The following is a 14,365-nucleotide window of genomic DNA, read 5'->3' as shown; positions in this document are numbered from 1 at the left end:
AACTGATGACGTATTTCACAACAAAATGGCGCTGCCCATGATCAACCTCGATACTAGTTCCGGTTCCGGAATGTCACCGTTCACACAGCCAAATGCCTCCGCATAACCCAGACCGCATAACAACATGGACAGTAAACAATAACATCACAAACACTCAACCTGCATAGACAATTTTCTCATTTGATTTTGGAAAACGGGGGTGGTAGTAGGATGTGAATGTTTGGCATGTTTTGTAAAACGATTTCGCTGGTTGCCAATGTTATCGGCTAGTTAACAGCTCTGGAGACTATACTTGAAAATCTCTCTCCTCGCATACACAGGGTCGTGCAGAAGCAACGACTTCAGGTGTAACAACGGCCTGTGCATCTCCAACCAGCTGGTGTGCAACAACTACAACGACTGTGGCGACGATACGGACGAGGTGGAGGGCTGTACCCTAGCCACTGGTGTCATCGTCGGCATCGTCTTCGGCGTCCTCGTCTTTGTCGGTTTCTGCACTGTCTTCGGCGTCTGCGTCAGGCGACGACGACGGACCTACATCAGAGTGACAGAGGTAAGTGTTTTCGTTTGAATATGGCTAAAATAATCAGGTCTGAGAACCCATACGATTTTGTACGCATGATTGTATAGAAATTAGAATATGATCAGCACGGTCAGTAAAAAAAAATGCGACGAGAAAATGTTTTCAAAGGGACATAACCCTCAGGGGCCTGGTATAAAACAAGTGTAAGTTTAAATTGAGTGTTTGAAATATTAGAGACTGTTATTTACGGGATAGAAATGTATGATATACTCCAGGTTTACTACATGTTTGAATTAAAATTTAAAAACAAAAAACAAAAAACAAAACTGGGAAAATGATGACACAACTGTTGAGAGAAAAAAAAAAGAAAAAAAAAAGACATGATCACAGTTTTGTTCAGTCAACATTGAAAGAAGCGATTTGTTTCAAATGTACTGGTAAACTAAATTAACAGTGCGATAGACGCGTGTGGAGCATTTTTGAATCATGGATGTTGAAATGGTGTGTGGAGTACGCTCATTTTTCTTAAAAGACACCACATTTTGTTTGAGAATCTTCCAAGTGCAAAATAGGGGTTCCCAGGTCTGTGGCTTCTCTGGAGGTTGTAACAGCAAAGTAAACAGCACAATTTACAAGGTGACGCTTTCTTTTTATTCGAGGTTTTGTTCAGTCAACATAATTATTGTCCAAGGAATTAGGGTACAAGATAAAGATCATGATGGCGTCTGCACAAAAATGGTTAAGAACACGTGACCTAGTCACGTGACCAACTTTTCTCGCCATACGTTCACTTGACACCAAGTGACTTGTGACTATTCCTAAATAATTTGAATCGGCTATCTACCCGTCTCTCTCATCGTTTATATCAAAGCTGCTCCAAGGAATGAAGAGTACGTGACCGCTGTACAACCGCAAGGTACTGACTTAGTTATTTTTCGCGATTTCAATGAAGGGAAAGGTGGAGCGTTCGTTGTTGTAAAAGGGGGACAGATGGGAGGGGTGAAACGGCGGGGAGGGAGAGAGGGGGGTGAGAACACGCAAGGTGAGGCGAGATGAGAATTAGAGACAAGTCGAGATTAGAAGAGATGAAATGAGATGGACTAAGGTAAGGTATGGCGGGATGAGATGGACTAAGGTAAGGTATGGCGGGATGAGACCAGATGAGAAGACATATTGGATGGATTAAAATGAAACTGTATGGAATATGCGCGCAAGTTTTGACTAAATGTTTTAACGTAGAGGGGGGAATCGAGACGAGGGTCGTGGTGTATGTGTGTATGTGTGTGTGTGTGTGTGTGTGTGTGTGTGTGTGTGTGTGTGTGTGTGTGTGTGTGTGGGTCTAGAGCGATTCAGAGTAAACTACTGGACCGATATTTATGAAATTTGACATGAGAGTTCCTGGGTATGATATCCCCAGACGTTTTGTTTTTTTTCATTTTTTTGATAAATGTCTTTGATGACGTCATATCCGGCTTTTCGTGAAAGTTGAGGCGGCACTGTCACGCTCTCATTTTTCAACCAAATTGGTTGAAATTTGGTCAAGTAATCTTCGACGAAGCCCGGACTTTGATATTGCATTTCAGCTTGGAGGCTTACATTTTAATCAATGAGTTTGCTCATTAAAGTTGTCATTAAAATCAATTTTTCGCAAACAGATTTAAAATTGATTGCATCGTATTCTTCATCGCATTCTGAACCTAAAAATATATACATATGTCATGTTTACTCTTAAAATGTGATCACAATTAACGAAAATAGAATAATTAGTCTTACGATTAAAATGTAAGAAATCGATCCAAAAATGATGTCATCTTATTTGTGATCATTTCCTGATTCCAAAAACATATAGATATGATAGGTTGTATTCAAAACAAGCTCAGAAAGTTAACAAGAATACAGAAAAGGGCGCTTTCCTGCTTAGCACAATACGCTACCGCGCTAATCTGGCGTGTCAATATCACTACGTTTTGCACGTGGAAGGTGAGCGATTTCCTTCACGCGGGGATTGACGAAGGTGTACTGTCTTGGTGAAAAAATACAGTGCGTTCAGTTTCATCCCGTGAGTTCGACAGCTTGACTAAATGTAGTAATTTCGCCTTACGCGACTTGTTTGTTCCTAGATTTGTTTTAGGAAATTTACAAAATCCCTGAGTGAAACAGTAAATTGACAAATTTACTGAAATGTTCAGAACATGTGTAGATTTACTGTAACATAATACACACATTAAAAAAAAAGTCCCCGTGTATCTAACACGTACAAAGGAAGCGCAGGACCTGCTCGTGGATCACCTGCAGACCCTCAGGGCGCAGTACGACATGCTGGAACTCGAGCAGGAGCTGCTGAAAAAGGCCGTCCGACGTCTGGAGAAGAAGACCGACTGGCAAGAGAACCACACACGCCGCCGAAACCTCCTCTTCTTCGGCCTTTCCCGGACGGCGACGGAGACGCACGAAGACTGCGCGCGGAGAGTGCGAACAGTGATGGAGAAGAACATGGGAGTGAGGACGACAGTGGAGCTGGAACGAGTGCAGAGGTTGTCCAGCGCCGTGGTGCTGGTGAGGTTCGTGACGGTCAGAGACAAGATGCTCGTGCTCTCACACGCTGGCAACCTTCGAGGGACGCAGGTCCGCGTGAAGGAGGACTTTTCGCAGAAGGTTCGCGACGTTCGGAAAGGTCTGGCGGAGCTGCGCGACTCTTACCGAAGCGAAGGGAAGCCGGCGGTGATGAAGTTCGACAAGCTGTACACCGAGTTTGACGTCTTCACCTACGACCTGGCTACCAAGACTGTGAAGAAAGTCGACCGGTTGAAGTCTTGGCGAACCCACAGACCGACCTTGACCTTGACATCGTGTGATGTGGGAGCGGGACCAAGCACGTGCAGTACGGAGTGAGAAAAATGTATCGGCTTTGTCAAGGTCGTTGGGTTTCATGGATCAACTTAGCTGGAGAGGTATATTAATGCGTGTTGTATCCTGGATATCGTCACAGCTTGAAAACCCACGAGAGAAAAATGTTTTCTGCGCGTCAGGTACAGTTTGCGTGTAAGCCTATCCTTAATTGAGCCCGAAGTCGACTTTGCGAAGACTCAGTGCTAAAGACTCAGTGCTAAAGACTCAGTGCTAAAGACTCAGTGCTAAAGACTCAGTGCTAAAGACTCAGTGCTAAAGACTCAGTGCTAAAGACTCAGTGCTAAAGCTCCGTATACATCGCGTTGTCGACTTCGCCCAGTTAAGGACAGGCTTTACAAATTTGACCGAACCCTTCACCACAATTAAAGCACGTACCACGAACGTGCTTATGACATCACCTTCAATAAGTACTCGAGCTTCAGCAAGGGATACAGCCGCTGTAAATAGACCCACTGACTTGTAGCAATATGATTGCCTCCCCAGAGACCACTTTCGTCTTTTTTTTTCCTCTCTTTTTACAATTAAAAAAAAATGTTTTGCGGTTTGTTTTTGTTTTTGTTTGTGATCTTTTTTTTTACTTGATTTTGTAATTACACTTCTCCGGCAGTGAAGGGGTTGCGGAAATGTTGTGATGTATTTTCAGCCGTGCATGCTTTAAAGTTTATTTTTTTGTATGCATTTAGAGCGCTTACTTCCCTTTCTTTATCAGACCTTTTATTTCTTAGCTTATATTTTGTAAAGTTCTGTGAAAAGCTCTTTTGATTTTTGATATATAACATTACATTCGTTTTTAGAGTAGGTTATTTTTTTCATGCACGCTTTCATTACTCGTTTCTTTGATTTTTCAAAAGTTATGACCTTCCTTCCTTTTTTTGCTGTTTTGCATATTCTTTGAAATCAGTACTGCTCGGTTGCGTTATTCGTATGATGTTTTAGATGTTTTTTTCTGAACCACGTTTACATGATTGCAGCTCAAAATATGTTGAATCGATGAATGCTTTTTTATAACTGAAACCCATTTTTGGCTCACGAAGTGTAGCCTTTGCGTTCGTAACTTTTGTCAGTCTGTGCGTGCGTGCGTGCGTGCGTGCGTGCGTGCGTATGTATGTATGTGGTAGAAACTTTAACATTTCGTCATTTGAAGACGTCACATTTTGACGTAAGAGGGTTAGACGTCACGCGAAGGAAATACTGAAAGTCTCGGTCATTGTTTTTATTTTGAGCGGGCCGAGACTAGTTGGCAGTCGTGTCCCTGTAAGTAGGCTACATGCAGACAGACAGATCTAGATCTAGTGTCTCGCTTTCTTGCACAGTGTCACCTATGCTTACTGTGTGTGTGTGTATGTGTGACGGAGTGATTGAGTTTGTGTTACTGTTTGTCGATTTCTTACGTGAGCCTTGAAGGCTTCGCCTCTTGTTTTGTTATATATTTGGATGTAATAATGATGTAGATCTATATAACCGCACTCTTACTCATAAACAAGCAACGTGTGTATACAATAATACATAGATAATTAAATGAAGAGATTATTAGATGAAGAGATAGATAAATAGATAGATAGATAGTTGGATAGATGTATTGATGGATGGATGGATAGATAGATAGATAGATAGATAGATAGATAAGATAGTTGGATAGATAGATAGATAGATAGAGAGATAGAGAGATAGATTGATAGAAAAGTAGATATATAAAAAGAATTAAAAAAATTAAAAGGTAAATAGATTGATAAATTAATCAATGTATGAATGAACAGATAAGTAAATGATTACATTAAAAAACAAGGTAAACCAAAAAAATAAACAGCCAACGCAGAAATCTCTATTTAACCTTTAATAACACACTAATTATTTTCCTCAATGTATTTTGCAGACTGTTCGTGAGTACCCTACAGTACAACAGCAGCAGCCTATGGCAATCCGAATGGTGCAAAAGTCCCTTTTAGCTCTTGATGTCTAAATAACACATTATTTAGCTAAATAACGCGTTATTTAGCTAAACAATGCTTTATTTAGCTATATCATGCATTATTTAGCTAAATAATGCATTGTTTAAATTAAACAATGCATTATTTACAGATACAGAAAAAAGAGAGCCCAGAGCACTAAATAATGCATTGTTTAGCATAAATAAGAGATTGTGTTTGTAAATAACTCATTATTTATAAATAATTACGCGTTTTCTCTAAACAATATATTATATGTAAATAAAGTGTTATTTAAATAAATAAAATATTATTTAGATAAATAAAATATTATTTATCTAAATAAAATATTATTTAGATAAATAAAATATTATATGTAAATAAAATATTATTTATCTAAATAAAATATTATTTATCTAAATAAAATATTATTTAGATAAATAATTTATTATTTAGATAAATAATTTATTATTTAGATAAATAATTTATTATTTAGATAAATAATTTATTATTTACTGTTTTTGCCTTGAAATAGTATTATTACACTAAATAATGCTTTATATAGCTATATAATAGGTTTCCGCTATATAATTCATGATTTGGTAAATAATACATTATATACCGTAAATAAAATATTATATACCGTAAACAATTCATTGTTTAGCGCATCGCGAAGCCGTTTTTTCTCTTGTTGTTTTTTTCCACGTGTTTCCGTGGATCCACGAGAGCTCTGTTGATTCTCAAACTGACCAATCAGACAACTAGCATCTGTACACTAATTAAAGTCCCATTGTTGAGTGTGACGAAAACTCGTGGTGACGATTTTAAAACATGTTGGGTCACGCATGGTCCAATCTTACATGGTCCAATCTTACATGGTCCAACCTTACATGGTCCAACCTTACATGGTCCAATCTTACATGGTCCCATCTTACATGGTCCAACCTTACATGGTTCAACCTTACATGGTCCAATCTTACATGGTCCAATCTTACATGGTCCAACCTTACATGGTCCAACCTTACATGGTCCAACCTTACATGGTCCAACCTTACATGGTCCAACCTTACATGGTCCAATCTTGCATGGTCCAATCTTGCATGGTCCAATCTTACATGGTCCAACCTTACATGGTCCAACCTTACATGGTCCAATCTTACATGGTCCAATCTTACATGGTCCAACCTTACATGGTCCAACCTTACATGGTCCAATCTTGCATGGTCCAATCTTGCATGGTCCAATCTTACATGGTCCAACCTTGCATGGTCCAATCTTGCATGGTCCAATCTTACATGGTCCAACCTTACATGGTCCAACCTTACATGGTCCAACCTTACATGGTCCAACCTTACATGGTCCAATCTTGCATGGTCCAATCTTGCATGGTCCAACCTTGCATGGTCCAATCTTACATGGTCCAACCTTACATGGTCCAACCTTACATGGTCCAACCTTACATGGTCCAATCTTACATGGTCCAATCTTGCATGGTCCAATCTTACATGGTCCAACCTTGCATGGTCCAACCTTGCATGGTCCAATCTTACATGGTCCAATCTTACATGGTCCAACCTTACATGGTCCAACCTTACATGGTCCAATCTTACATGGTCCAATCTTACATGGTCCAACCTTACATGGTCCAACCTTGCATGGTCCAATCTTACATGGTCCAACCTTACATGGTCCAATCGTGCATGGTCCAACCTTACATGGTCCAATCTTACATGGTCCAACCTTACATGGTCCAACCTTACATGTATATTATTGGACCATGTAAGATTGGACCATGCAAGGTTGGACCATGTAAGGTTGGACCATGTAAGATTGGACCATGTAAGGTTGGACCATGTAAGGTTGGACCATGTAAGATTGGACCATGCAAGGTTGGACCATGCAAGATTGGACCATGCAAGATTGGACCATGTAAGATTGGACCATGTAAGGTTGGACCATGTAAGATTGGACCATGTAAGGTTGGACCATGTAAGGTTGGACCATGTAAGGTTGGACCATGTAAGATTGGACCATGCAAGGTTGGACCATGCAAGGTTGGACCATGTAAGATTGGACCATGCAAGATTGGACCATGTAACATTGGACCATGTAAGGTTGAACCATGTAAGGTTGGACCATGTAAGATTGGACCATGTAAGGTTGGACCATGTAAGGTTGGACCATGTAAGATTGGACCATGTAAGGTTGGACCATGTAAGGTTGGACCATGCAAGGTTGGACCATGTAAGGTTGGACCATGCAAGATTGGACCATGCAAGATTGGACCATGTAAGATTGGACCATGTAAGGTTGGACCATGTAAGGTTGGACCATGTAAGATTGGACCATGTAAGGTTGGACCATGTAAGGTTGGACCATGCAAGGTTGGACCATGTAAGGTTGGACCATGCAAGATTGGACCATGCAAGATTGGACCATGTAAGGTTGGACCATGTAAGGTTGGACCATGTAAGGTTGGACCATGTAAGATTGGACCATGTAAGGTTGGACCATGTAAGGTTGGACCATGTAAGGTTGGACCATGTAAGATTGGACCATGCAAGGTTGGACCATGCAAGGTTGGACCATGTAAGATTGGACCATGTAAGGTTGGACCATGTAAGGTTGGACCATGTAAGGTTGGACCATGTAAGATTGGACCATGTAAGATTGGACCATGCAAGGTTGGACCATGCAAGGTTGGACCATGTAAGATTGGACCATGCAAGATTGGACCATGTAAGATTGGACCATGTAAGGTTGGACCATGTAAGGTTGGACCATGTAAGATTGGACCATGTAAGGTTGGACCATGTAAGGTTGGACCATGTAAGGTTGGACCATGTAAGATTGGACCATGCAAGGTTGGACCATGTAAGGTTGGACCATGTAAGGTTGGACCATGTAAGGTTGGACCATGTAAGATTGGACCATGTAAGATTGGACCATGCAAGGTTGGACCATGTAAGATTGGACCATGCAAGATTGGACCATGTAAGGTTGGACCATGTAAGGTTGGACCATGTAAGGTTGGACCATGTAAGATTGGACCATGCAAGGTTGGACCATGCAAGATTGGTCCATGCAAGATTGGACCATGTAAGATTGGACCATGTAAGGTTGGACCATGTAAGGTTGGACCATGTAAGATTGGACCATGTAAGGTTGGACCATGTAAGGTTGGACCATGTAAGATTGGACCATGCAAGGTTGGACCATGCAAGGTTGGACCATGTAAGATTGGACCATGCAAGATTGGACCATGTAAGATTGGACCATGTAAGGTTGAACCATGTAAGGTTGGACCATGTAAGATTGGACCATGTAAGATTGGACCATGTAAGGTTGGACCATGTAAGGTTGGACCATGTAAGATTGGACCATGTAAGGTTGGACCATGCAAGATTGGACCATGCAAGATTGGACCATGTAAGATTGGACCATGTAAGGTTGGACCATGTAAGGTTGGACCATGTAAGATTGGACCATGTAAGGTTGGACCATGTAAGGTTGGACCATGTAAGGTTGGACCATGTAAGATTGGACCATGTAAGATTGGACCATGTAAGATTGGACCATGCAAGATTGGACCATGTAAGATTGGACCATGTAAGGTTGAACCATGTAAGGTTGGACCATGTAAGATTGGACCATGTAAGATTGGACCATGTAAGGTTGGACCATGAAAGATTGGACCATGTAAGATTGGACCATGTAAGGTTGGACCATGTAAGGTTGGACCATGTAAGGTTGGACCATGTAAGATTGGACCATGCGTGACCCAACATGTTTTAAAATCGTCACCACGAGTTTTCGTCACACTCAACAATGGGACTTTAATTAGTGTACAGATGCTAGTTGTCTGATTGGTCAGTTTGAGAATCAACAGAGCTCTCGTGGATCCACGGAAACACGTGGAAAAAAACAACAAGAGAAAAAACGGCTTCGCGATGCGCTAAACAATGAATTGTTTACGGTATATAATATTTTATTTACGGTATATAATGTATTATTTACCAAATCATGAATTATATAGCGGAAACCTATTATATAGCTATATAAAGCATTATTTAGTGTAATAATACTATTTCAAGGCAAAAACAGTAAATAATAAATTATTTATCTAAATAATAAATTATTTATCTAAATAATAAATTATTTATCTAAATAATATTTTATTTAGATAAATAATATTTTATTTAGATAAATAATATTTTATTTACATATAATATTTTATTTATCTAAATAATATTTTATTTAGATAAATAATATTTTATTTATCTAAATAATATTTTATTTATTTAAATAACACTTTATTTACATATAATATATTGTTTAGAGAAAACGCGTAATTATTTATAAATAATGAGTTATTTACAAACACAATCTCTTATTTATGCTAAACAATGCATTATTTAGTGCTCTGGGCTCTCTTTTTTCTGTATCTGTAAATAATGCATTGTTTAATTTAAACAATGCATTATTTAGCTAAATAATGCATGATATAGCTAAATAAAGCATTGTTTAGCTAAATAACGCGTTATTTAGCTAAATAATGTGTTATTTAGACATCAAGAGCTAAAAGGGACTTTTGCACCATTCGGATTGCCATAGCAGCCGGCCGGGAATTACGTCCCTTCCTACCCCACGCAGACAGGCGGATATCAGGCCATCTGAACTGTTTATGCCCACTCTATGGATTGCAAAAGATGGAACTTTCTGTGTCAAGCTAAGGAACAGTTTGGTGTGGGGACCTGTCCAGCTATTGAACAAAATAAAATAAAATTGATTGACTACATTTTTTGTGCGAACATTAATTTGTATAGAAATGTTTCCATTCAGAAATACAGGGCCGGACCAAATGAGTTGTAAGGGGGGGGGGGGGGTTCCTCCTTTTTTGGGGGGAAAATCAGCGAAGTGGCGAAGCCACAGGCGCGCGAACTAGGGGGGTCCGGTGGCATGCTCCCCCGAAAATTTTTTGAAAAACGGTTAAAATCTGTACAATCTGGTGCATTCTGGGCCTTGTTTTGAGGGTTAAGAGCAGCATTGTTTTGGTGCTAAAACTAGTAAAAAAAAAAGAAAAAACTCAAAGCAAGGTACATGCTTTTTCCAGGGGTGGGGTTCCGAAACCCCTGGAACCCCCCCCCCCCCCCCCCCCCCCCCCCCCCCCTGGGTCCGGCCCTGCAAATAGGTTCAACTCCTGTTAACTTCCGTTCAGTTTTGCAGCTGGGAGAATTAACAGAATTACCACTACAAAATATGTGTTTGTGTGTGTGTGTGTGTGGGGGGGGGGGGTGTGGTGGGGTGGGGGGTCGTGTGTGTGTGTGTGTGTGTGTGTGTGTGTGTGTGTGTGTGTGTGTGCGTGTGTGTGTGTTCGAGCAGCACTGTTCCAACGTGCTAGAGGTGAGATTTGGACTATTTCAACCATTTTCAACAGGTTCCTTTTAAGTTTGGATACATACGACTTTATGTGTTAGTAGTGACAAGTTTGACAATTATTCTTTATACTAATAAGGGGGTTCTTTCGAAGGGATTAGCTCAATCTTGACGCTGTTAACAGCTCACTCACGACTTAAGGTTTTAGTAGTAGTGCATGCGCAGTATGCACGCCGGTGATCGTGTTATACTATTGTCTGTGTGTATGTGTGTGTGTGTGTGTGTGATTGTGTTTGTGTGTATATTTGTGTGTGTGTGTTTGTGTGTGTGAGTGTGTTTGTGTGTGTGTGTGTGTGTGTGTGTGTGTGTGTGTGTGTGATGTGTTTTTTGTTTCTTTTTCTCGGAATCACTGAGATTGCTTGATTTTGTTAATTTCAGATGGCGTATTGTTGAATGAGCCATGAAATTAACTTGTACGCTTTTTGTGTGGCTTATGATTGGATCGCCTTGTATTCTTTTTTACCGTGGTAAAGGAAATGTTGTAATCGCGAGAAACTCCAACAGCGACTGAAACAGAGCTGAATAAAGATTATTAAGTGAATGGAAACTGGAGACATGTTTTGCTTTCATACACCGCTTTAAAGACGGTAGTTCAGGAAGAAGGAAATGTGGCATGCATTTAATTGTATGTTTTTGTCCGTGTGTGCGTGCGTGCATGCACCTCTGTGTTTGCCTATGTACTTGTATGCAGTTCTGTCTGTCTGTCTGTCTGCTTGCCTTTCTATCTCTCTGTCTGTCTGTCAATGTATGTCTTTGTTCGGCTTCACAGAGACTCGCGAACCCTTGCTCACGAATAGTAAACTTGTGCTCGTTTGAACACACACACACACACACACACACACACACACACACACACACACACACACATACATACACACATACGCACACATATCGGAGAGGAGGGGGGGGGGATTGCGGATGAGGGGGCACAAAGGGATCGCGCAACGATCCGTCTCAATCGGTGTCGTATTCATGTTCATATACATATTCATGTTCATATTCATGTTCATATTCATATACATGTTCATATATACACATTCATGTTCATGTTCATATACACTTTCATGTTCATTTTCATGTTCATGTTCATGTTCATCATCCTTGTCTGCGTCCATTGTGTTTGGTGTCTCTGTCACATGTTGCACTCAGCGGAACTGTCATCTTAACGGCGGAGCAGCTGGAATGATGACCCAAGAAGATGACATGATTCAAGTTTCCTAATTGCTCTGTCACCACATGTACGTTCACACTAAGACGTGCCTTGAACCTCAGTTAATGACGACCGCACGAAGTTCATAGTTGTAAAACAAAAGAATTCTGTACTCACCGACACAAGGACAGCACAATCATACGAATTTTTTGCTTATAAAAGCTTCACAAAAAGCTGAATGTCTATTCTACGGTGCTCTTTGTGAATTGTTTTGATAAGTTTTATAGTGCTCTCCGACTCTTTTATAAAAAAAATAAAACGTCTGGTGACTTTATTTAAAAATACCGGGGGAAAATTGTCAGCCAGTAAAGTATTCACAGTCTCTCTGAAAATAATTGATTTTTATTCTCTGTAAATGAATTTGTGTAAAGTAGATAATGGCATATATGCGAAATCAGTCGTGAACCAAGTCGAGCACAAAAAGCCTATGAACACGGCACAATTACAATTCAATAACGCGGAAGCAAACACTGATTTAAAAAAAACAAACATTCTGACTGCAGTAGCAAAGCAGCTTAATTTTTACCACTAGAAGTTGATACTTGTGAAAAGAATCGAGGCAGAAAAATAGCTTTGCATTCTTAAGTACGGTGATTTTGCACTCACTCTTTCAAACTGTCTCATAATACAAAGCTTGAAGCAAACGGCTCCGTACAATTAAGGTGCAGTATGCGCATGGACACAATCTTCTTTTAAAACACACTAAACTTATGGATGACATGCAGATACCACCGTGTCCTGTATTTGAATATCCCTAACCGGATATATTGATGCAACATGCTCTTACTTAAGTAGAACTTGTTAAAGGAAATAACAATTCGGCCAATTTATTTAGCGTCATTCTGTACTGTAGAGGATACTTGAGTACAGTCGTTGTTTTGAAACTAAATCCAGTCAGTCACGTTTTTATACAGTGACATCTGTGTGGGGAATTACAGTTTGATTTCCTGGTTACTATACGGGCGAGGTAAAAATCTAAACTATCTCCAAATATGACACAGAGACGGAGGAAAGAAATATAATGAAAGCCTTTTCCCGGGTGTTGTGTTACGATGAAATTGCACAAATGGTCTGAGGTTGGTCGACGCAAAGGGATTTTGACTGAGAAATGAGTGCTAGCTTTCTGTGCGTGCTCTCTGCAATGTTTGTTTGTGTGTCTGGACATTATCCTAGCTACGGTAAGTGTACACGCATTGTTCGTTAGTTTGCTGTTGGTGATTGTGGTGTTGTTGTTGGTGCTTATGGTGTTGTTGTTGCTGTTCTTTTTGTGGTGTCGGTTGTGGTTGTGAGGGAAATACAGCACGCGACACAAAACCCACACACACACACACACACACTCACACACACACACACACACACACACACACACACACTCACACACACACACACACACACACGCGCACGCACACACGCACGCACGCACACACACACACACGCACGCACGCACGCACGCACATACACACGCACGCACGCACACACACACACACACACACACACACACACACACATACACACACACATGATTCGCCGGATAGGCTGTTGATCTCCTGGCCGATGTGAATGCGTGATATATTGTGTAAAATAAATCCCATCTCACACGGTTACATGCGCCTTGAGTCGCCTTGTGTGGTGAGATACGTGCGCGATATAAATCCTCGTAAATAAAAATAAATAAAAATAAATAAATAAATATTTTAGTCTCGTTCTCCAACACTTGCACTGACACTAAATAAGTGACAAGTTAGAAGCCATATATATATATATATGTATACAGTCAAACACGCTTAAGCCGAACTCGCCCGGGGAATGAAAAATCGTTTCGCTTATCCGAGTTTGTGCATATCCGAGTTCGGATAAGCCAAACCTTTCCCGAGAAATTACCCTGCAGTTCGGCTTAAGCGAGTTTTTTTTTCAGGATAAGTTGTAAAATCACTTGGAATGTTTCTCTCTCTCTCTCTCTCTCTCTCTCTCTCTCTTTCTCTCTCTCTCTCTCTCTCTCTCTCTCTCTCTCTCTCTCTCTCTCTCTCTCTCTCTCTCTCCCTCTCTCTCTCTCTCTCTGTGCGTGGTGTGTGTGTGTGTGTGTGTGTGTGTGAGTGTGTGTGTGTGTGTGTGTGTGTGTGTGTGTGTGTGTGTGTGTGTTTAAATGAATAAGATCAAAACAGTGACAAGTTACAAGTGCTTTCTTCAGTGGGGCTTTATTAATACCTCAAAGCCAACTGTAAAAATAAATGGTGAAAACAGAGACACATCTCAGAAACAAAACCAAAGATTCCACAAGCAACTACGCTTTTGTAAAAAGGATTTCAAGTAAATCATAATAAATGTAATGTTTAATGAAACCCTCTCCATTAAAGAAAGAAA

General features: G+C 40.4%; 2 protein-coding genes across 6 annotated transcripts in view; both read left to right on the top strand.

Moving 5' to 3' along the window:
- LOC138960735 (low-density lipoprotein receptor-related protein 3-like) overlaps nucleotides 1-10,207 on the top strand; it is a 30,946-nt gene extending 20,739 nt beyond the window's left edge. Inside the window, exons 4-6 of the mRNA XM_070332419.1 lie at nucleotides 321-553; nucleotides 5,307-5,343; nucleotides 9,977-10,207. Coding sequence (XP_070188520.1) covers nucleotides 321-553; nucleotides 5,307-5,343; nucleotides 9,977-10,035 — 329 coding nt within the window. The 3' untranslated portion in view covers nucleotides 10,036-10,207. The remainder of the gene's footprint in view (nucleotides 1-320; nucleotides 554-5,306; nucleotides 5,344-9,976) is intronic.
- Nucleotides 10,208-12,841: 2,634 nt separating this feature from the next.
- Nucleotides 12,842-14,365, top strand: part of LOC138960126 (membrane frizzled-related protein-like) — an 8,238-nt gene continuing 6,714 nt past the window's right edge. For 3 of the 5 annotated variants that reach the window (XM_070331914.1, XM_070332146.1, XM_070332231.1), the window contains exon 1: nucleotides 12,843-13,182. In XM_070331914.1, coding sequence (XP_070188015.1) covers nucleotides 13,113-13,182 — 70 coding nt within the window. In that variant the 5' untranslated portion in view covers nucleotides 12,843-13,112. Of the gene's footprint in view, nucleotides 13,183-14,365 lie in introns of all 5 variants that reach the window. The other 2 variants (XM_070332066.1, XM_070331990.1) reach the window with 2 other exon arrangements.

The sequence above is a fragment of the Littorina saxatilis genome, linkage group LG1 (genome assembly GCF_037325665.1).
Source record: "Littorina saxatilis isolate snail1 linkage group LG1, US_GU_Lsax_2.0, whole genome shotgun sequence".
Lineage (NCBI taxonomy): Eukaryota > Metazoa > Mollusca > Gastropoda > Littorinimorpha > Littorinidae > Littorina > Littorina saxatilis.
This window is presented reverse-complemented; position numbering and strand designations above follow the sequence as displayed.